Source organism: Mus pahari, chromosome 11, assembly GCF_900095145.1.
Source record: "Mus pahari chromosome 11, PAHARI_EIJ_v1.1, whole genome shotgun sequence".
Taxonomy (NCBI): domain Eukaryota; kingdom Metazoa; phylum Chordata; class Mammalia; order Rodentia; family Muridae; genus Mus; species Mus pahari.
The window spans coordinates 23157409-23180183 of record NC_034600.1 but is presented as its reverse complement, the minus strand read 5'-3'; the positions used below and the strand labels follow the sequence as shown (position 1 = coordinate 23180183).

Below are 22775 nucleotides of genomic sequence, written 5' to 3'. Positions count from 1 at the left end.
TTCTATTTCTTTAGGGGATATGGGACTGTTTAGATTGCTAATCTGATCCTGGTTTAACTTTGGTATCTAGTATCTGTCTAGAAAATTGCCCATTTCATCCAGGTTTTCCAGTTTTGTTGAGTATAGGTTTTTGAGTATAGGATCTCATGATTTTTTGGATTTCCTCAGATTCTGTTGTTATGTCTCCTTTTTTCATTTCTTATTTTGTTAATTAGGATACTGTCCCTGTTCCCTCTAGTTAGTCAGGTTAAGGGTTTATCTATCTTGTTGATTTTCTCAAAGAACCAGCTCCTGTTTTGGTTGATTCTTTGTATAGTTCTTTTTGTTTCCACTTGATTTCAGCCCTGAGTTTGATCATTTCCTGCTGTCTACTCCTCTTGGGTGATTTTGCTTCCTTTTGTTCTAGAGCTTTTAGGTGTGCTGTCAAGCTGCTAGTGTATGATCTCTCTAGTTTCTTTTTGGAGGTACTCAGAACTATGAGTTTTCCTCTTAGGACTGCTTTCATTGTGTCCCATAAGTTTGGATACGTTGTGGCTTTATTTCCATTAAACTCTAAAAAGTCTTTAATTTCTTTCTTTCTTTCTTTCTTCCTTGACCAAGGTATCATTGAGTAGAGTGTTCTTCAGCTTTCATGTGTATGTGGGTTTTCTATTGTTTATGCTGTTATTGAAGATCAGCTATAGTCCGTGATGATCTGATAGGATGCATGGGATTATTTCAATATTTTTGTATCTGTTGAGGCCTGTTTTGTGACTGATTATATGGTCAGTTTTGGAGAAGGTACCATGAGGTGTTGAGAAAAAGTATATCCTTTTGTTTTAGGATGAAATGTTCTATAGATATTAGTTAAATCTATTTGTTCTATAACTTCTGTTAAGTTCACTGTGTCTCTGTTTAGTTTCTGTTTCTAGGATCTGTCCATTGATAGAGTGTGGTGTTTAAGTCTCCCACTATTATTGTGTGTGGTGCAATGTGTGTCTTGAACTTTACTAAAATTTCTTTAATGAATGTGGATTCCCTTGCATTTGGAGTGTAGATGTTCAGAATTGAGAGTTCATCTTGGCAAATTTTACATTTGATGAGTATGAAGTGTCCCTTCTTATCTTTTTTGAGAATTTAAGGTTGAAAATTGATTTTATTTGGTATTAGAATGGCTACTCAAGCTTGTTTCTTGGGACCATTTGCTTGGAAAATTGTTTTCTTAGCCTTTTACTCTGAGGCAGTGCCTGTCTTTGTCACTGAGGTGGGTTTCTTGTATGCAGAAAAATGTTGGCTCCTGTTCACATAACCAGTCTGTTAGTCTACGTCTTTTTATTGAGGAATTGAGTCCATTGATATTAAGAGATATTAAGGAAAAGTCATTGTTGCTTCCTGTTATTTTTGTTATCAGATTTGAAATTTTGTTCATGTGGTTGTCTTCTTTTAGGTTTGTTGCAAGATTACTTTCTTGCTTTTTCTATAGTTTCCCTCCTTGTGTTGGAGTTTTCTCTTTATTACCTTTTGAAGGNCTGGATTTGTGGAAAGATATTGTGTAAATTTGGTTTTGTCATGGAATACCTTGGTTTCTCCATCTATGTTAATTGAGAGTTTTGCTGGGTATAGTAGCCTGGACTGACATTTGTGCTCTCTTAGGGTCTGTATGGTATCTGTCCAGGATCTTCTGGCTTTCATAGTCTCTGAGGAGAAGTCAGGTGTGATTCTGATAGGTCTGCCTTTATATATTACTTGACCTTTTTCCCTTACTGCTTTTAATATTCTTTCTTTGTTTTGTGAATTTGGTGTTTTGATTATTATGTGACAGGAGGAATGTATTTTCTGGTACAAACTATTTGATTTTTGTAGGCTTCTTGTATGTTCATGGACATCTCTTTCTTTAGGTTGGGGAATTCTTCTTCTATAATTTTGTCGAAGATATTTACTGGCCCTTTAAGTTGGAAATCTTCCTTCTCATTTATACCTATTATCCTTAGGTTTGGTCTTCTCGTTGTGTCCTGGATTTCCTGGATGTTTTGGGTTAGCATCTTTTTGCATTTTGCATTTTCTTTGACTGTTGTGTCAGTGTTTTCTATGGTATCTTCTGCACCTGAGATTCTCTCTTCTATCTCTTGTATTCTGTTTGTTATGCTTACATCTGTGACTCTTGACTTCTTTCCTAGGTTTTCTATTTCCAGAGTTGTCTCCCTTTTTGATTTCTTTATTGTTTCTACTTCCATTTTTAGATCCTGGATGTTTTTGTTCAATTCTTTCACCTGTTTGGATGTATTCTCCTGTATTTCTTTAAGTGAGTTATTTACTTCCATTTTATAGTCCTCCATCATCATCATGAGAAGAGACTTTAGATCCATATCTTGCTTTTCTGGTGTGGTGATGTTTTCAGGCCTTCTTATGGTGGGAGAGTTGGGTTCTGATGATGTCAAGTAACCTTGGTTTCTGTTGCTTCTGTTCTCATGCTTGCCTCCTGCCATCTGATTATCTCAGGTGCTCCCTGCCCTTGATATATGTGATTGGAGCCTATCCTTCCTGTAATCCCAGTTGAGTCAGAACTTCTCAGAATCCAGCTTTCTTTGTGATCCTGTGAATCTGGCATCTTGTACTGCTAAGATTCTGGGTTTGTCAGAGTTCTTGGCAGCCAAGCTTCCTCTGAGACCCTGAGATCCTGGTGTGACCAAATTCCCAGGATCCCGGGATCCCAGGATCCCGGGATCCTGGGATCCTAAGGTTCTGGGCTTGTTAGAGCGCCTGGAAGTGTTACCTCCTCTGGGGACTGTGGTACTGTCCACTGAGTTTGAAACAAAGGTCGATCAGTGCCAACTGGAAGGAACCTGAGCCACTAGTAGGGTGGGGTTCCTGTGTCTGTGCTCTGGCTAGCCCCAGGCACCCCCAGTTCTGCTGGAACAGATGTTGTGTTCTACTCACCAGTGATCCTAAGATCCTGGGCATGATAGGTTTCCGTGGGGTGGAGAGTCTTCTGGAACACCGAGGGACTGTCTACCAAGTTCGGGCCCAATGTGGCCTGGTGCTGGTGTCGACCAGAAGGAACCCTCTTATTTTACTAGCTGTATGTGTCAGACTAGATTGAAGTAACTGAATATGTAAGATTATTTGGAAACTGATCTAATCTGTTGTGGATCCTGCAGACTTCCTGGCTCACATGACATCCATTTAGTGTTTTACTGCTGGGACACTGAGCTGCAGAGCCTCAGAAGTCAGGTGTTTCTGGTCTGGAAGAGGACACAGTGGACTCTTTCAAGCTTGTGGCAGCCTGGCTTCAACATGGTGTCCTCATGATCTGGACTGTGGCAATCCTGAACTGAGGGAGTTCAGGAGGTGTGTGGGTGCCGAGCAGTAGACTTTATGGCCATCTGAGTGTCAACAATATTAGAAGCCAAGATGGCCTCTAATGTATCTTTTGCTCTCTATCTTAGACAGTGTTAACCATTAGAAAAAGAAGTGATAAATTAGTGCAAGTTTGAAGGTAGGATGTTGATTTGTGGGCAGGAGGGGAATTGGAAAGGAGAGCTAGATCATAAGAATGATGAAATAGAAGGTCACAGGATGCTCAGTGACCGGCCTGCCTTGTGGCAGGTAAGTCATGAGAGAATGCATAGCCAGGGACAAGAGAAGAAAGGTCTGTCCTGAGACGAGATGTAGGTTTGGGTTGAAGTCAGAGGACAATCAGACTTGGAGATGTTGGAACTATTGTGTTTTGTCCTAGTACCTATCTTTGGCTTACGTGTTTGGTGTTGCAGACCACCCCACTGCTTTCAGTTGGTTTTCCATGAAGCAGATCTTCTTCACATGAAGATTTGCTCCAGTCCATGCCTCTGTTCTTTTTCCTCTTCTCCATGTGTACCTCATACAGGGATCTCAGGCTTGCTTTGAGGAGTGAATGTGCAGTGGGAAAAGAAATTGTCAGATGGAGCATGGCAAGGCCTTGACTGACCTTTCCTTTTACCTTGTCATTCCTTAACATAAGCAGATACTCCTTCAGTTAAACCTTAATCTAGCTTCTTCGTGGGAAAGAAAGCTTCAGTTCACTTTTGGGACTGCTTTCTCTATAGCCTTTTGATGGAATATGGCTTCATCTTTGTTCCTCTTTAATATCTACCTGAAGATTCACCCCAGGTGGCTAGTGCCACACTTCTTTGCCTAGTGGGACCATGTACTTCTTTTGATTTAACCATCAATAAATACATGGTGCTGTCTCCATTGCGTGAGTCTTAGATGAGAAAACCCTGAGAAAGCTACCCGCTAAGTACATGGCAGAACTGTATTTCAAGAAATGTAAGAGCAACTCCAAAGCATGTTGACTTCACCAGAAAGATACATTGCCTCTATTACATGCAGGAATGAATAAGTGTGCATTTTCTATAGTGAACTATCTATGTATCCTCTCCTCAGAGATCAGAGCTACCTTGATGCTTAAAACCAAACTCATAGTTTGCATTCAGTAGCTCCTACTACCTTTCTTCCTATAGAACTTAGCCACTCAAGACATCAGCATGGCATCCATCTTCGCACACATACTCTTCACATCCAGTGAGTCACCCACGAATTCTGTGTGTGGATTTTCACAGGTATCTATTGTTGTCCTTGCCTGGGGCAGTTTTCCAAGGTCAAGGTTATGAATGCTGATTACTGAGCCACCTCACCCACCCTCTTCCCAGTGTTCTCTGTCAATATCTTCTCCATGGTTACCAAAGTGTTCTTTCTAAGAACATCTAATCAGCTGAAAGGGCCTTGATATTTACTATCAATTTAGGTTATTTTATCTAATTAACTTCTTATTATAAAAAGTTTAAAAACATAATTTTTATTTCTTAATTTATTTACTTTACATCCCAACTGCAGTTTTCCTTCCCAGTCTTTCCCCCATCTATTTTCACTTTTCCTTCATTTCTCTTCAGAATTGGAGAGTCCTCCCATGAATATCAACCTGTCCTGGCATATAAAGTTGCAGTATCCTCTTCCTATTGAGGCTAGATAAGGCTCAGTAGGAGAAAACAGTTCCAAAGGCAGGCAAAAAAGTCAGAGACATCCCCTGATCCTTCTGTTAGGAGTCCCACATGAAGACCAACTTATACAACTATATATAACATCTGTGCAGAGGGCCTAGGTCAGTCCCATGCAGACCCACTGGTTGGAGGTTCCATCTTGGTTAGTTGACTCCATAGGTTTTATTGTGGTGTTCTTGACCCCTCTGACTCCTCCAATCCTTCCCCTCCTTCTTCCACTGGATTTCCCAAGCTGTGCCTAATGTTTGGCCTGGGTCTCTGCATCTGTTTCCATCTGTTGCCAGGTGAGGCCTCACTGATATTGATTATACTGGGCTCCTGTTCACAAGTGTAGCAGAATATCATTACCAGTGTCAGAGGTGGGCTCCCTCTCAGGACATGGGTCTCAAGCTGGACTATTCATTAGGTGGCCATTCCCTGAGCATCTTAGAGGCAGAACAAAATGTAGGCCAAAGGTTTTATGGCTGGGTTGGTGTCTCAATCCCTCCATTGGAAGTCTTGCTTCATTATAGGAGATGGGCTGGTTCAGGCTCCATATCCCCCATTGCTAGTAGTCTTGATTAAGATCACACTCATAGATTCCTGGAGTTTCCATAGTCCTTGGTTTCTAGCTTATCCCAGGGATGCACACCCACTCCAGTTGCAGTTGTGTCTTCCAGTTCTCTCTCTCTCTCTCTCTCTCTCTCTCTCTCTCTCTCTCTCTCTCTCTCTCTCTCTCTCCTCCCATGACCTGGTCTCTCCTGTGTCCTTTGCCTTACAGAAACTTTTTAGTTTTATGAAGTCCCATTTATTAATTGTTGATCTTAAGGCCTCCACTGTTGGTTTTATGTTCGTGGATTTGTCTCCTGTGCCAATGAATTTATGGCCATTCCCTACTTTCTCTTCTATCAGATTTAGTGTATCTGGTTTTATGTTGAGGTCTTTAATCCACTTGGCTTGAGTTTTGTACAGGGTGATAAATATGGATTTATTTTCATTTTTCTACATGCAGACACGCAATTAGACCAGCACCATTTGTTGAAAATGCTTTCTTTTTTTTAATCATTGTATACTTTTGGCTTCCTTGTCAAAAATCAAATATCCATGGGTGTGTGGATTTGCTTCTTGGTCTTTGATTTATTCCATTGATCAACCTGTCTGTTTTTATGTCAATATTGTGTGGTTTATATTACTATTGCTCTGTAGTACAGCTTGAAATCAGGGATGGCGGTACCTGCAGAAGATCGTTTATTGTGCAGAATAATTTTAGCTGTCCTAGGGTTTTTGATTTTCCATATGGAATTGAGTATTATTCTTTCAAGGTCTTAAAGAATTGTACAGAATTTTGATAGGAATTGCATTGAATCTGTAGATTGCTTTTGGTAAGGTGGTCATTTTTATTATGTTAATCCTACTGATTCATAAGCATGGGAGACATTTCCATCTTCTGATGTCTTCTTCAACTTCTTTCTTCAAAGACCTGAAGTTTTTGTCATACAAGTCTTTTCTTGTTTGGTTAGATTTATACCAAGGTTGTTCCATAATTTTCTTCTCAGCCCATTTGTCATTTGTATATAGGGGGCTTACTGATTTTTTGAGTTAATTTTTTTATCCAGCCACTTTGCTGAAGGTGTTTATCAGGTATATGAGTTCCCCAGTAGACTTTTTGGGGACACTCATGAATACTATCAGATCATCTGCAGACAGCAATACTTTTAATTCTCCCTTTCCAGTTTGTATCCCCTTGATCTCCTTCATTTGTCTTAATAGCTCTAGCTAAAACTTCAAGTACTATAGTGACTAGATATGGAGAGTGGATAGCATTGTTTTGTCCCTGATTTTAGTAGAATTTCTTTAATTTCCACTCCATTAAATTTGATGCTGTCTATTGGCTTGCTGTATATTGCCTTTATTATGTTTAGGTATGTACCTTGTATCCCTGATCAATCCAAGACTTTTGTCATGAAGGAGTATTGGATTTTGTCAGAGGATTTTTCAGCATCTAATGAGATGATCACATGTTTTCTTTTTCTTTCAGTTTGTTTATATGATGGATTACAATAACAAATTTTCATTTATAAAACAAAAAATTAATGTTCAAGAGAGGAAAGATTTGTACTATGATTATCTGGATTACTTGAAGGAATGAAAATGTGTATATATATATATATATATATATATATATATATATACACATTTTTGATCAAATGCTATATATATATATATATATATATATATATATATATATATATATACACATACATACATTTTTGATCAAATGCTCTGAGTTCTGGGGTACAGTGAGCCAGTCAACACAAGGCTCTTCCCTAGCTGGAAATTTCAGACTTCATGCCACCCCCTCCCTTATGTCTTAAGATTCAGGTAAAGCGGTCAAGCAGGAATTCTGATGTGCTGGGAGGTCCCTCCCAGTGTGACCTACATAAACTTTTCTTTCAGAATGGAAACCTTAGTGACCTGCATCATTTTCTTGACTCCTGCCTAGTGCTATCAGGAATGACTGACTAACCAGTCCCTTGTCTGAGCCTCTGTTGCAACCTTTTGTTTCTTTCAAGGCCACCAAGGCACCATTACATCAACTGCTAATCTGTCTGTCTCTCCCTGCAGGCCTGAATGTCTTCAAAGCAAACTGGGCTCTGCTTCTCTCTTGCTCGCAGTTCCTGCCACTGTGCCCAGTTGCTTTTCAGAAATGTGTGTGCCAATGCAATTTATCTCACTAAGGCTGGAGAAAGCTGGAATCGTTTTGTAAAATTCTTATATTGATGAATAAAAATGGTATCTTAGAGGAATGAGTATTTCCTGGGACATCTGTGAGGTTGACCATTTTTTGCTACCATCAAGCTTTATCTGTATTTTCTATAGGAATTGAAGTTTCCTTTCTTTTCCTCACTTTTTCTATTAATGTTCTCCATGTTCTACCTGATTTTATGAATTTTTGCATGATGAATTTGTTGTCTACATGTTATAGTCATTGTTAATCACTTACACCTTTCTTGTCTAATACTTATATCTGTAGACTTTTTTTTACAAAGTTTTTGAATTATGATCCAACCAAAATATGTTACCTCAGAGGGAAATGAACTTAGAACATTAATTTTTTATTTAATTGGCTTATGTACTACGAAAATCTTCCCTCTGGAGTTATACATTAAGAATATTTGCAATGTTGCACAGTCTTGACACTAATTCCAGAACAGTTTCAACATATAAAAATTAGCAGTCCTTTCATCTCATGACTTACCCCATACATCCAGTAATCTGCTTTATTAATGGATTTTTCCATCTGAACATGTTGTGTAAAAGTTACCACACATGCCTGGCTTCTAGTGTTTTTCCTTTCAATGATGTTTCAAGATCCACCCATGTTGCACTTGGACAGCGGTTCTTTTGACAATTCAGTCCTTTATTCGTCTGAGTTGTCCATTCTATTGCTGTATTACATATTGTCTATGTGGTCATCAGATGATGGATAGATGGGTTGTTTACTCTTTCTTCCATTATGAATGCTGCTATGGATATATGTATCCAGGACTCCTTGTCAGTTCTCTTGGACATGCACCTACAAGAATGTAATACCAAGAGAAACTTCTATTTTTCTATAGGAAAGTTTTCTATAGGAAACTTCAACCTATAGAAAATACAGATAAATATTGATGGTAGCAAGTGGTCACTTTGACCAACATTTGGGGGCTGTGCTGTTTCTTACCAGAAATAGATGAGAGCTTCAAAAGTCTGTTTTCCAAATCCTCAAAAACACTTTTTCTGCCATTTTGTTTTACAAAGAGTCCTAGCAGAAGCTAAGCTACATGGTTCATTCACTTTTAGAGGTACGCCCTGAAACTTGAAGATCTCCAAGTAATTAATTTTAGCATCACTGTCTTTCTGTTATGTTTGTCTTGCATCACTACTTTGCCTGATATTATGTTGACTTGTGTGTTACAAAGGATTATGACAAAACGTTCACTCAGCCCACAGTGAGCTATTTAAATCATGAACTGTGACTGGAGACTGGAGAGGAACACTGTTAGAAGAGGAGGGTTCATTTTTACAGTTGTTCTTCTTGTTATTTTCTTAACATTTGGGTTGTCAGTGACTGGAAAGAGGAGAGCCAGGGAGCAAGAAAACTCAGGAAGAGATTGGTGGGGTAGTAGGCTTGGTGATGGGGTGGGATGGGGTGGGCCTGGTAATTAGTACTGAACAGGAAAATGGGCAGAAGATGAATCAGAAACAGGAAGAGAAGGACTACAGTTCCAAGCCAGACATAGCACATTCTCCTCAGGAAGTTAGTTCTAGCAGAATGGCCTGAAGGACACAGTTGTGGCTGATGGCAAAGCCCATCAAGTAAAGAGAGAACCAAGTGCAAAGGCTGATCTGTTTTAAAACCCAAGCTCAAATCTCACACGAGAAGGAAAGCCTGAGATCCTAGATTAGTCTCCACGGTTGACCATTTGGTTCTCTCTTCCAGACCTTCTGGGCCTGCCCACTGGAGACCAGTAACCTTGTTATCTCTTCAGCCAGGCCAGGCCCACCCCATCCCACCCCATCACCAAGCCTTTTTTATTATTCTTATTGTGTCTTTTCCTTCTTATGTTGCCCAAGCTCCACGAGGACACAGATTCCCTACCCCCTTCCATTTTGTTTGTTTCTGTGTCTAGTGCTTTGATGTGTCTCTCAATGGTGTGTTTTAGTAGTAGAACAATTTGGACTCATAGAAACATGCAAAGCAAAATTTACTCCATACATTATTAGCGTTATTCCATATATTATTAGTAGTACCTAAGGCATGGAGTAAATAACTAACAGAATTTTATGCATCCTTAACCTCAGTTACTACTGTAGAGGTGTTAGAAGTATAGACAAGCATGCATGTACTCAAGAGTTGAGGAAACATCACTCATAATGTCTCCAGCCCAGGATCACAACTCTTTGTGCTTTGACCTGACTTGGCATGCTTGTTTTTCTCTCTTCCCCCTCCCACTCCACTTTGGATAGATCTACATATCTACATACATCCAAGTAAATTGCTTCCTCTACATATGAACCCCCATCTGTACCTAGATATATGCTGTGTACAGGCTGTTTGTCTTCAATTCCCTGTCCCTTATCAATAGGCTGTTGATAAGGTCACTATTTTACAATTATTTTTATGTGTATGAGTCATGCTCTGCCACAGTCATGGTCATCTTTATAGCCATTTTTAGAAGCATGATTTTAAGATCATGTATAAGCCGTACCTCACAGTAATTCCTGATACTTGTTTAACAACGTATATTCTACAAATGGGTTTAGAAGGTTGCCTCGGGTTTTTTTGTTTTGATGAATGACCACCTTATTTCTTTGTACTTCTTCATGAAAATCTGATCTTTTTCTACTTCTAGAAGCGAAAACACCAATACACAAATGATACAATCCTTCACACAGACTTTGGTGTGCTTTCAATGTTGTCTTCTACAACAGCTTACTCTGGAGCACTGTGTAACATTGCCCAACCCACTCTGCTTTCCTCATATTAAGTGTTAATGTTTTCTAAAGATCTTCAACATTTTTTGATGAGATAGTATATTGGTTCATATACTTATTGGCTCATTATGTTACACAAAGTGCTTTTTTTGTCTAACTTTATCCAATATTATCCACTTGTTATAAATATGAGACATTTAACTCTTCTACTACCTCGTATATTACTTTTGCTCCTTCCATAGCTGCGGCTTATATATTTTGTAGCTCTTCTGTTGACTTTGTTCTAGTTAACTCTCTGCTTATTTATCAGCTCAACACACTTTGTATTGATCTCCACGAGGAAGGCCAACTAGATATAGATGTTTCATGTCTTTTGGTTGTATTTTCTCTCTTCTGATGCGGAACTTTTATTGCTTTTCTTGTTATTTATTTGTTTGTTTATTTATTTATTTATTTATTTTCCGAGACAGGGTTTCTCTGTATAGCCCTGGCTGTCCTGTAACTCACTTTGTAGACCAGGCTGGCCTCAAACTCAGAAATTCGCCTGCCTCTGCTTCCCAAGTGCTGGTATTAAAGGCGTGTGCCACCACGCCCAGCTTATTTATTATCACTTTATAAAATTTTACACATTTGTTTTCTGGTCTATAAACTCCATTATGCCTTTGAATTCTGCCATGGTCAATTCTGAGAAACTACTGATGACACAGAGGAGTACGATCTGTGGTGGGGAGACATGCATGGTCCTGGCTTGACTCTTGCTGCCTCAGGAGGTCAAACAGGACCCTGCCTACCTATCACTGTGTCCCTCTAACTCACCTCATTTATTGGTAAGGAAAAGCAATAAGGAGCATTTGTATAGCGCACATAGCAATATTATATACCAGGGTATTGGTGTCGGGTCCCACAGCACATGAACGTTCACACATAATTGAACATTTGCTCTTCGAGTCTCAGTTCCTGCAGACAGCCTGTTAGACTACTCTTGGTTTCTGACCACTCTGCCTTCTCATCAACTGTCTCTGATGTCTGGGTTGGAACATTCATTAACCTGTAGAATTTTAGTAATTAGGCTTTGTTTCCATGTCCTCTTCTATCTGACCGCTTCATTTCCATGGCAGCCTTTGTTTGCTCCAAGACTCTTAATATCCTTTCTATCTCTGAGGACAGTGAGTCTCAGCTGCCAGAATGACCCTTGCTTCCTGTGGCAGCTTTTCTGTTGGTTCATTTGTGGCTGTATTTGCTATCTGTAGCTGCTTAATGGTTTATTTCACAATGATTACCACAATAAGGAACTCATTATCCATCACTGCTTCTGCAAGCCAGGTGTCTTAGCAAGGATTAGTCTGGTCGCCTCTGCTCATGTTTCTCTCTGTGGGCTCCTCTGAATGCACAGGTTAGAGAGGGTCTGCTGCTAAGCTGAGTCTCTAGGGGAGAGAACTCCCTCCCTTTCTATTCATCATGAGCCTCTGGATGGAGCAGTTTACAGTCAGGCATCTGGCTCCCCTCTGAGCAAACCAGCAAGAGACTGCAAGGAATCCATCAAAACACAGCAAGGGATGGTAGGCAAGATGGGAGCCACAGGCTTTTGTGGACTCACCTCGGAAGTACCATGTATTGTGTTGCTACACTGCACAATAAACGAGCTGTTGTCTGCCACAGAGTGTGCAGTAAGCTACTTCACAGTGGGGAAGTGGTCCCCACACAGTTCACTGCTGGGTACTGCTAAACATACATTTCCTTTTTTGGTTCCTCCTAATGTCTACAGTGAATGCCAGGACTGACCTAAGCTCTGTTCTGTCTCAGAGCCCAGCCTTCTGTAGGAAGGTGGTCATGGGTGGTGATCTGGGGATGGGGTTGGAGAACTGACCTCCCTGACATTCTGCAGGCCCCCTTCCTGCCCCTGTGCTAGCTTCTGTTCTTGCATTAGCTGGCTCTGTGTCTGGAGCATCTATGAGCCATCTCACAGTCTCGTGCAGGGTTCTGCACCTGTCATTTTCTCTTCTACAGTTTTCCACCAAATGAATTCTGCTCAGCTTTTTTTTTTTCCACTGAAGTTTATAAAAGACTTGGTCGGCTAACAGTACACTCTTCAATCTTGTTCTAGTTTTGTTCACTAAGAACAAACAATGAGCAGGTCGATTTCTAACATTTAGGTGGAGCCTTGGAAAAGGAGGGCAGCTAGTGTCAGTCATGCATCCACAAGAGCCCAGCCCTGAATCTTGGCCTGGGTTTGCATGTCTTTTCATTCTTTTTGGTTATTTTAGAAGATAAAACAAAGCACTATTCTGCTCCCTCATGCTGATCTAATACATTTGTAAACACTTTCGTATAGCTTTGGTGATGCTGGCAAGACGCTTTTCCACACTCTAGAGCACTGGTTCTCAGCCTTCCTAATGTTGAGTCCCTTTCATATGGCCCCTCATGTCATGGTGACCCGCAACCACACGATTATTTTGTTGCTACTTCATAAGTGTAATTTTGCTACTGTTATGAATCATAATGTAAATATCTGACATGCAGGATATCTGATACAGGACCCCTGTGAAAGGGTCATTAGGCCCCCAAAGGGGTTTCAAGTCACAGGTTGAGAACCAGCGCTTTAGAGGAAGGACGGCTTAGGAGGAGCCCTCCCTCTTCTTTTTGCTTCCATTCTCTCACAGGTGCATAGCCCTTCCTTCTAATCTCAAAGGGTGGTTTCTTAGAGCAGGTGACCTGAGAAATCGGCTAACTTGGGATGCTCACCAAGACTCTAGCACTCCCGACGTTAGTGTGAATGTGTCGGGAGACACGCCTACAGTTGTGACTTTACCACGGCCTCAAGACTTCATAGTTTTAAGGAATACAAGGCTGTTTCAAAGCGGTTGGGTTAGAAAGGGAATTTACTGGAAGGAAACTAGATACCTCTCTGAACTCCAGGGTGAAATCTTACTCAGATGTCACGAAAGCCTGTAGGAATCCGGGTAGCTGACACCTTTCTGTCTCAGATGTTCCGCTTGTTTTGTGTTTGCTTTTCTGAATATCTGTCTATGTTTTTGTTCCTGAGCTGACTGCCTATGACTGCTTTGGGATGGGGTGGTCAAACAGGGCTGCCCAACCTGAGTTTCCAGGTCCATACCATCTCACTTAAAGGAAACAGCAAGATTCTAGGAAGAGAGATTCGAGCTGGCATAGTTAGCATCAGGCATCTCTTCTTAAGTTTGTTCACCATGGTCTTGCGGGAAGTTTGGGGATGAAACATGGCTTCAGTGGGTCAAGGTTCCAAAGAAAAGGCATGCAGTCTGAAGATTTGGCAGTTGCCTCCAAAGAGTCTGGTGTTGCTTCTCCCCTGAGAGGCAACTTGGCTCATGGTTACTAACACAGACTCCGGTCAGGCAGACTTTTTGACTTGGTCCTAATGCTACCACTTCCTAGCTGTCTGACCTGAGGCCAAAGTGCACTCTGAGGACCAAATTCTTCCTCTAGCAATTGGGATCATAAATTCCAGCTCTCACATGCAGTGAGGGAAGGCATGATACATCCTATACACCCAGTAAGTAGTGTCTGTTATTAATCATCGCTGTTATCATGCCGTTGGGAAAAGGTTTTATGAAGAAAGGAAGGAGCAGGCGTCTTACCACGCTAAATAGTGCAAGAGGATCTGATGCAGAGTCCCAGGTAGCTTAATACTGCATGATACTCCACGCACCTGGGCATTGCAGTATATTCCAGCACCCCGATGCTGTGCTACATTGTAGGTGCATTATACTCCAGGTACCTCAACATCACCTCGTATTCCAGGTACCTCAGTGTTGCCTTATCAGCATAAACTAAGAGCAGATTCTTCTCTTTACCATGTTTAGCTGAAGAAATGGCTGAGGCAGCTGGAGTCAGAGCCCAAGGAGTTTAATGGAGTAATTATTCACTCTCAATCAAGGGTTTCTACCTGACCTGTGTTCTTTCACTTCCCAGATAAAAGACACACAGCTTTTAAATTATAATAGGTCTTTAGTGCTCTAGAGCTGGACAGATCTACCCTCTAAGCTGTTATGTCTACTTCCCTATCAATAACCATGAGATATGACGTGCCACGTCCCACCTGTGCTGCTCTTGACTCAACTGGCCAGCCCTCATGGCCACATTTTCATGATTTACTTACCTCCGTGGCATCTTCCCCTCTTTCCCCTCCTACTACTTTCCTTATGGTCTCTCTTCAGATCCCAAGTCCAGGAGCCAAAAAACCCATTTCTCTTCTGCCAGCTATAGGCTGAAGACAACTTTATTGAACCAATAGTTTTAAATGAAGAAACAAGGTCAAATAATATCACTTTGTGTATGTAATGATTCTCTCATCCCTGGGGGCAACCAGGCCTTGGGGGGTGGTGGTGTCAGTATTTAGCATGGCAATAAATAGCAAATGACCAAACCTCAACACTTTAACTTCTTTTTTAAGTCACTTTCAGAAAAGAGTTGTAGGTGGTATGTGTCCCCATAAAGAGCCCCACAGAGCTGTGGTCTCCAGGAGAGTCATAATAGTTCTTCCTGAACTGCCCTTGTTCTAAGGGTTATCCATTCTGGTTGGTAGGAGTATGAGTTTCACTGGTCAGTGTTCTACCCTGTTAAATACTTTGAATACCATCCTGGAAGACCTATGGCGTCGATTAAAACACTCCAGTCTCCTCCTTAAAGAAGACATACTACTTTCATATGAAAAGTTTTCAGAATTCCTTTGCAATTTTTTTTGCACAGTCATGTTAGAATTGTGGGTAGCAGCCAATATTAAATAGATTCTTAGTCAGGGAATATGTAAAATGATAATATTGAAATTCTATATTACTGAGATGCCAGCTGTATGATGGAGGTTAGTGTGCCAGGTAGAACCAGCCAAACAATGCGCATATGTCCCTTTTCTACATGTGTGTGTAGTGTGCTATGTGAAACTGTGGTAGAGTTCAGTGACTAACTGTGTGATTTTTCTCTTAAGTTACGCGGACATTTTGATTGAGAGGGAAGTGCTGATGCAGAAGTACATTCATCTAGTTCAGATTGTGGAGACAGAAAAAATTGCCACTAACCAGCTCCGGCATCAACTTGAAGATCAAGATACCGAAATCGAAAGGCTTAAATCAGAGGTATTTCCCAGTTGAAGATGTTGTCGTACTGTTCAGCAGAAAGTCTCACACTGAGTTCTTTTGCCACGGACAAATACGTGGCTGGGCTGCTGATGTAGACAGAATCCATTGTCTGCTTCAGGGTTAGGGAAATGTGCTGCTATAACATACCGCCATGACAAACACGGTGTCTTCTGTTGTTATTTGTGACCTTAATGTCATTCATTAGATCGGAATCTCTCTCTCTCTCTCTCTCTCTCTCTCTCTCTCTCTCTCTCTCTCTCTCTCTCTCTCTCTCTCTCTCTCTCTCTCTCTCTCTCTCTCTCTCTCTCTGTGTGTGTGTGTGTGTGTGTGTGTGTATTTAATTGTCTTCAGATAGACTCTTGGAGTAACAACTGTGAGTCTGCCATAGGCTAAGTGAAAGCCAGAATATAACCAAGGAAGGATCAGAAAGGAATTGAGAAATACTTTACTTATTTTTAATCTAAAGGTTCTACCTTTTCCCCCTGCAGAATTTTGAAAAGCACATTTGGGATAAACAAGATGTTACTGATTGACTGTGAGGCATTTCTGCCTCTCCTTTGGTCCCTGTCCCTTACTGTGCACTTCTGGTGAACCCCAGAGGGATGTTGCTGTTAAGTGATACTGTAGCTAATCTTTGAGTCTACAGCCACAGTACTGTGTACCTGGGTCCTCCTACTGCCCCCCGCCCCATTTCCATTCATGCAGAAACCTTTTCATACTGTCATGTGGGTGCTCACAAACAGTGAACGGTAAAGGAAGAATGGAGGACGAATGTAGAGATTATATGGTCCTCTCTGTTCTAACCTGAGATGCATTGGTGTCTCTTTAATCTAAAGAAGGATTTGGCACCAGTGGTGGCAGTTATGGGTCCTTGTTGTTGGGCTCCCTAGCTTTGACAACTTTCTTGCTTATTTTACTGTACAGACATTTTCTTTTTCATCCTCTTACACCTCCCAAGGCTCAGTGTGACTCCTGTATAGGTTTTACCTCCTGTTCCCAGATACATCCATGGTATGGAGCTCAGCCTATCTGGCTCTAGCACGGACATGAGATTGCCTATAGGGATGACGAGTTGCCGAGTGTGTGTTCACTGTATCATTAGGCATGTCAGCTTCCTCTGTGCAACCCTGAGAGCTGATATAATGCAAACAACAACAGAAAACTTAGCAAACCCGCATTTTAAAAGACTATATCAGGCACTGTAATTTAAAACAAAATTATTGTGTTCTTTCTTTGCCCCAGTACACCAGATGTTTGTCTACTGAGGGAAGCAGGTTGGTATTTACACCATGAGAGGAACTCAGCACCGAGGGGTGCTCCCTAACATTTACTTGTGTGTGCGTATCTGTCTGCACTCTGTTCTGCTTTAGTCAGAATGTAAATAGCAGTGAAAAGCTGTCAATGGCAGGTATGCCTTTTGTGGCCACCAGACAGAAATTATTTCCTATTCCGTTATCTTCCCGTTCTTTCTTAGAGAATGGAAATAGAATGTATTTGATTTGGGGACAAGATCCAAAGGCGGGCCACTGCAGGGACAATTAGGACCTTTTGACCTTTTTAGTAGTGGCTTCTCAATGATTCTGTTTTAATTCTTAGGCCTGTATGAACCATGAGTGAGGCTAAACTACAGAGTTGTTCTGCTGTAAAAGCAAGAAGCCACTTGGTCTTGAATTTCCCTTACAGGTCACATGGGGCTGGGAGTACATGAAAAGACCCAACTTATTACAGTCTCTTCTGTTCCTTAGAAGTAGTCTTTTCCATCTGGCTTCAACCAACCTCCATGGTAGCTATTATTTTCCCAAGGGGATACATAAGAACTGGGATAGGCACTTCAAAGACCACACAGGCTTACTACAAGAGCTTTAAGTTGAATGTCTCTGTCTTTAGTGGCCTTCACACAAGGTCCTGGGGAGACACTGGCCTGATCTGTCAGGGCTGAGTTCTGGGCTAGTATTTCTCCTAAGGCAGACCTCAGGTCCGCGTTCAAAACACCAGGCTTGGAGTAAGACTTGTGGTTCCTGCATTGTAGCACTAGATGAGAAGAGGTCACATCCAATGAAGGTTTCCGGATGTCTTCGAAGGCGGAACTTCTGTAGCTTGACGCTAGGCCACCATTCACCAAATCCTGAAGTGGGCCTGTCTTTGTTACAGATTGTTGCTCTTAATAAGACCAAGGAACGGATGCGTCCGTACCACACCCATCAAGAGGAAGAGGATCCAGACATCAAGAAGATTAAGAAGGTAGGAGACAGGAGGCTTCTGGGAGCATGGTGATCACTTGTCTGCTCTGTGGTGGTGACTTTGTTCTTGTGTGCCCGAGCTGGGAACTGCCTTGGTGTTTCTTACACTGTCCCTTCCATTGGAATCCATGCTGGTCTGGAAATTTTCTGAAATTTCTTTCCAGTTCTAGAACTTCCCTTTTGGACCCTGGGAAGAATACCACAAATGTGCATTGAGACAGCAGTGTTCTCTATTGGGTAACTCCACTACTGTTGAAACTCCTGATTTTGTCACATTCATAGTTGGGAAGAAATTTTATTTCTATAATAAATAATTATTCCCTGCTAGCTATAACAAAACTTTAACCACATGTTGCTCGGAATTTGGAATAGATTCTTTGGGCTGAGTTAAACATTTTTAATTTTCATGAAATAAAAAAGTAAAACAAAACTGTTATTTCCTTAGCATTGTGTCAAATAAATTGGCATTTATTTGAACCTGGTTCTGACATTGTGTTCCAAGACTAATGCTGTTGCTTTTCTTTTAATAATATGCAGTTACATGTAAACAAGGATATTAATAATACCCAATTTTCAGCCTTGTTGTAGGAGCTGATCTATTAGTAAATTAATAAAGCATCTATTTATTGTTCACCAGGGGACAGCTGCCAAAGTGAGATTTTATTTAACACAAATTTTAGTTGTGTTGCATTTCCCAAAATTACTTCTATTAAATAAGAGAATAATAAAAGAAAAATGCACAATTTTGAACCTTTGTGATTCTCTGAAGAAGCAACTTTAAGCCTATTTTTGAATTTGTTAGTAGATTTCAAAATTAACTTTATTAATTTTTTGTGTCCCAAATCAAATAAATATATGTGGGAAAGAAAGTTTACAAATGAACCATGGATCCCCTCTAATCTTGGTGAAATGCAGTCTTTTAGCTTGAAGAGATCACAACTCAAAATTGCTTATAATTCACAAAAATGTTCTTTAGAATTCTCAAAATAGTATGCATAGAACTTCACACAATTCTATGGAAATGTGGAATGTACTTAATTTCTCTTGGTCGAGCATAGCAGCCTTAAGAGCCACATGGACACTGATGCTGTGCTGTCTGAATATCAAGGCATATGGCAGCATCTTAAGTGTTGCAAAATTAAATGCATGATATATGTCACATGCATGAAAGAGACACAAAAAGGAATGTTAAACAGATAACATTATATTCAGGGTGTCAGGTAGGGTATTAAAGCTTTTATGAATCTGTGACTCTGGAATATGCCTCCTTGATGAATCTGTTATCTCTGAATTGTCACATCCTAATTACTTAACCTGGAATTTTTGTACTTTGAGAGGACTTCTTATTTGGGGGTCCGTTTTGAGGAAACAAAGGATTGGAGTTTGAGTTTGCCCTACTGGTTAATAAGCAGGGCTTCTGGTGTTTCACAATTCCTTGGACATACTCAGCAAATGTTTGTTGACTGGTAAAAACCACACAATCTAGTGCACTTTTCCAGATTTGTCACTTTTCCAACCATGGCCTGGAAATTCAGATCCATTTTAAGGACTAGCTGATGTTTCTGTAGAAGAGAATTTATATTAAATTATTATTTTAAGTTGTTCATTGCAAATGGCTAGTATATGTCTTGCCCACATGGCTGCTAAGAGTTTAAGGAACTCTAAGGATGTCCAGTAAAGCGACATTGGCTCTGCTTGCAGCTTTCCCAACCCTGCAGCTTATCTGAAACCTCAGATTATTCATTCACAGGAGTGCCTGAACCAGATGATTTCAACACTGATTTCTTTAGGCTTAAATAAACAAAACAAAACAAAACAAAATTAGTGTCAACAAATAAATAAATTTAGCTGGTTTAAAATGGGCAAAGTAGTTGGATAGACCCCTATTCAAAGATCTTTCACCAGTGGTCAGCAAGCACATGGAAAGGTCACCAATCACTGGAGAAGTACAAATCAAAACCACAATGAGCCAGAAGCTCACACTCATTAGAACAGCTACTGTAAATAAAACCAAGAAGAAAATGACACATTTTGGCAAGGACATGGAGAAACTGGGACAACAGTGTGATGTTGATTGTAAAATTAAATAGACCTCAATGAAATTCAATACCAGATTTCTCAGCAATTCCATTTCTGGGTGTATTTCAGAAGAAATGACAACATGATCTGGATTTTGAGAAGATACTGACATAGCCAAGCTCATAGCAATACTATTCATAACAGCCAAGGACGGGAGCAACCATATGCACACCAGAGACGCGTAGGATACATGTATAGCGAGGTATCACCCTTCGAAAGCACAGAAATCCTGGCACCTGCTTCAACACGGGTGAACCTTGAAGACACTGCATTAAGTGAAATTAGTAATGGAAAGGTGAATCCTGGAAGACTCCATGTAAACAATGTTTCTAAAGTAGTTACATTCACAGGAGCAGAAGTAGATGGGTGATTTCCAGAACCCGAGAGAAGTGTCTATGGAGTTGTTCATTAACAGGTAGAGAGTTTCAATAGGATAGAATAGAGATCTTGCAAAATGTTGAAAATCAAAACTAGGAGTATCCCAACACTACTGAACAGTGTAGACAGAAGTCATTAAAATGGGGCTGGAGAGACGACTCAGTAGTGAAGAGCAGAGAGAACCAGGATTGGTTCCCGGCATCCACATGCTGGCTCACAAACATTTGTAACTCCAGTTCCACGGGATGCAAGGTCCTCTTTTGGCTTCTGTGGGCTCCTGAACACACATGATTTGCATACATAAATTCACACACTCACATACAAACAAACAAACAAAAATAAATTATATTCTAAAAGGTGGGTCTGGGCATATAGCACAATTATAGAACACTTGCCTAGCATGTATAAGATCCTGAGGTCAATCTTTTACAGTTAAAAAAGTATTAAGATGATAAATTTTACATTGCCTCTTAACCACAAATAGAAAAATATAGGATTCTTTATTATTAAAAGCAAACCTTCAATTATTATTTAAATATATTAGCTAAGTTTTGAAATATTATTAGCTAAGTAGTAGGATATTCTAGTGTCTGTATAAATAACCTTGATGCATTTAAGCTGTTGAAGACATTTGTGAACCTCAGAAAAAGATAAAATGTTTAAAATCACTTTTCCTGTTATTTGGAGAAAACTTGCCATTGTTCGTTGTACCGAAGAACGCATCAACGCATCATCCTAAGGGTGGCCATTTGTTTATATGGTTCATGAGGTAAATGCTTGCTTCTTGCTTCCGGTTTCAGAAAGCCGGTCTCACCTCGCATCTCTTGTTCCTCCCCTTCCTCGCTGTGTAGGTTCAGAGTTTCATGAGAGGGTGGCTGTGTCGGAGAAAGTGGAAGACCATCGTGCAGGATTACATTTGCTCTCCCCATGCAGAGAGCATGAGGAAGAGAAACCAGATCGTGTTCACGATGGTGGAGGCCGAGACGGAGTATGTGCACCAGCTCTACATCCTGGTGAACGGTTTCCTCAGGCCCCTGCGCATGGCAGCCAGCTCCAAGAAGCCCCCCATTAAACACGAGGATGTCAGCAGTATTTTTCTCAACAGGTTTGCCTTTGCATAAATGAATAGTTTGGGAAGAACTCATTAGTGTTTCTTGAAAGTGTCCCCTCCGGTAGTCTGAAAAGATTAGGTCTCGCAGATTCATCCTTGCGGGTCACATGTTCAGAGTAAGGACGAGATCCTTGAATGGCATTGTTAGTCTGCATTTGCATTTCTCTACAATCTTGATGGTTCATTTTCTCAGTTTGTGCCTCTGCTTGACATTTGCGCTCTTGTCACTGTGTCGGGGCGTGCATGTGTGGAAGATGCTCTCTCTTCCAAGCTGAAGGAGTGATTGATGGGTGTTTGAGCGCAATTTGCACAGAAGTGTTTGAGGAAGCATGCAAACTAAGATGTCCTGAGAGCCCTTGTTGAATTTATTTCTGCAGTATTTGTGGTGACCTTTTTGCTGAGGATCAGTTGGGGGACAAAGCAGAACAATTCCTGCCTTCATGACATTTATATCTTGATGTGAGAACAGAAATGGGCAGAGAATACATGAAAATATGTAGTAGATTATCTGGTGATCAATGTTGTGGAGAAAAATAAGATGAAAGAAGAAGTGCAGGAAGGCTGGATTGGTGTTTTACTGAAATTCTAACTACTTTTTTTTTTGAGTAGGCAATATACTGACATGATTCAAAAGTCAAAACAGTGTGTGTGTGTGTGTGTGTGTATGTGTGTGTGTGTGTGTGTGTGTGTGTTACTTTGAAATTGCTCTTCCGCAGTCTCTCTCAGGCAGTGCGGTTAGCATTTTGACCACAGTTATCCAAGCATGTGTGGATGAGGTGTGGGTCACACTGTGAGCTGCAACCTCTGATAGTGGGCATCCAAGCGTGTAGCCCTTGGTTTTAGGCAGCCCTGATGAGTCGCTTCCACACAGCTGCTTAATGTGGAGGGTGCAAGGCCATGTGAACACTGTTTACCTTCAGAGTGTGAATGCCAGGCCTCTTGATGGGAAGCTGAGATAATAGCTCTATGTGCAGATCAGCCTCTGTTTACCACCCTTAGTCCTAGGTGGGCAAGTGAAGGGGTGCAGTTTTAATGGGTAGCCATAAATGGCGTTTGTTGTCCTGGCTGCGGTTTAGATTCCCTTGTTTTGAAATGAAGCCCAGGCAGGCCAATTATCTTGAATTTCAGCAGAGCTTAGACTTACGAAAACGTATTGCTCCCAATTATGTACGACATCTGTTTCAGTTGTTTTCTTTTTTTTTTTTTTTTTTTTTTTTTTTTATCAAGAATGCAGATAGTTGTACTTAGTGCTCCGAACAAGAATTGAGGAAGGTTTTCATACAATAACCAATAATTCAGGAACTAAACTCATATTAGTATGCTTGTTCTACAAAAATGTCAACAATGTGTCTATAAGATCTTTAAGAAATTCACTTGTTTTACA

The 22775-nt window shown here is 40.7% G+C and overlaps 1 protein-coding gene across 2 annotated transcripts in view; it reads left to right on the top strand.

The window, feature by feature from the left end:
* Rasgrf2 (Ras protein specific guanine nucleotide releasing factor 2) overlaps positions 1-22775 on the top strand; it is a 224423-nt gene that overhangs the window by 67530 nt on the left and 134118 nt on the right. For both annotated transcript variants that reach the window (XM_021208621.2, XM_029544116.1), the window contains exons 3-5: positions 15433-15580; positions 17735-17824; positions 21132-21385. In XM_021208621.2, coding sequence (XP_021064280.1) covers positions 15433-15580; positions 17735-17824; positions 21132-21385 — 492 coding nt within the window. The remainder of the gene's footprint in view (positions 1-15432; positions 15581-17734; positions 17825-21131; positions 21386-22775) is intronic.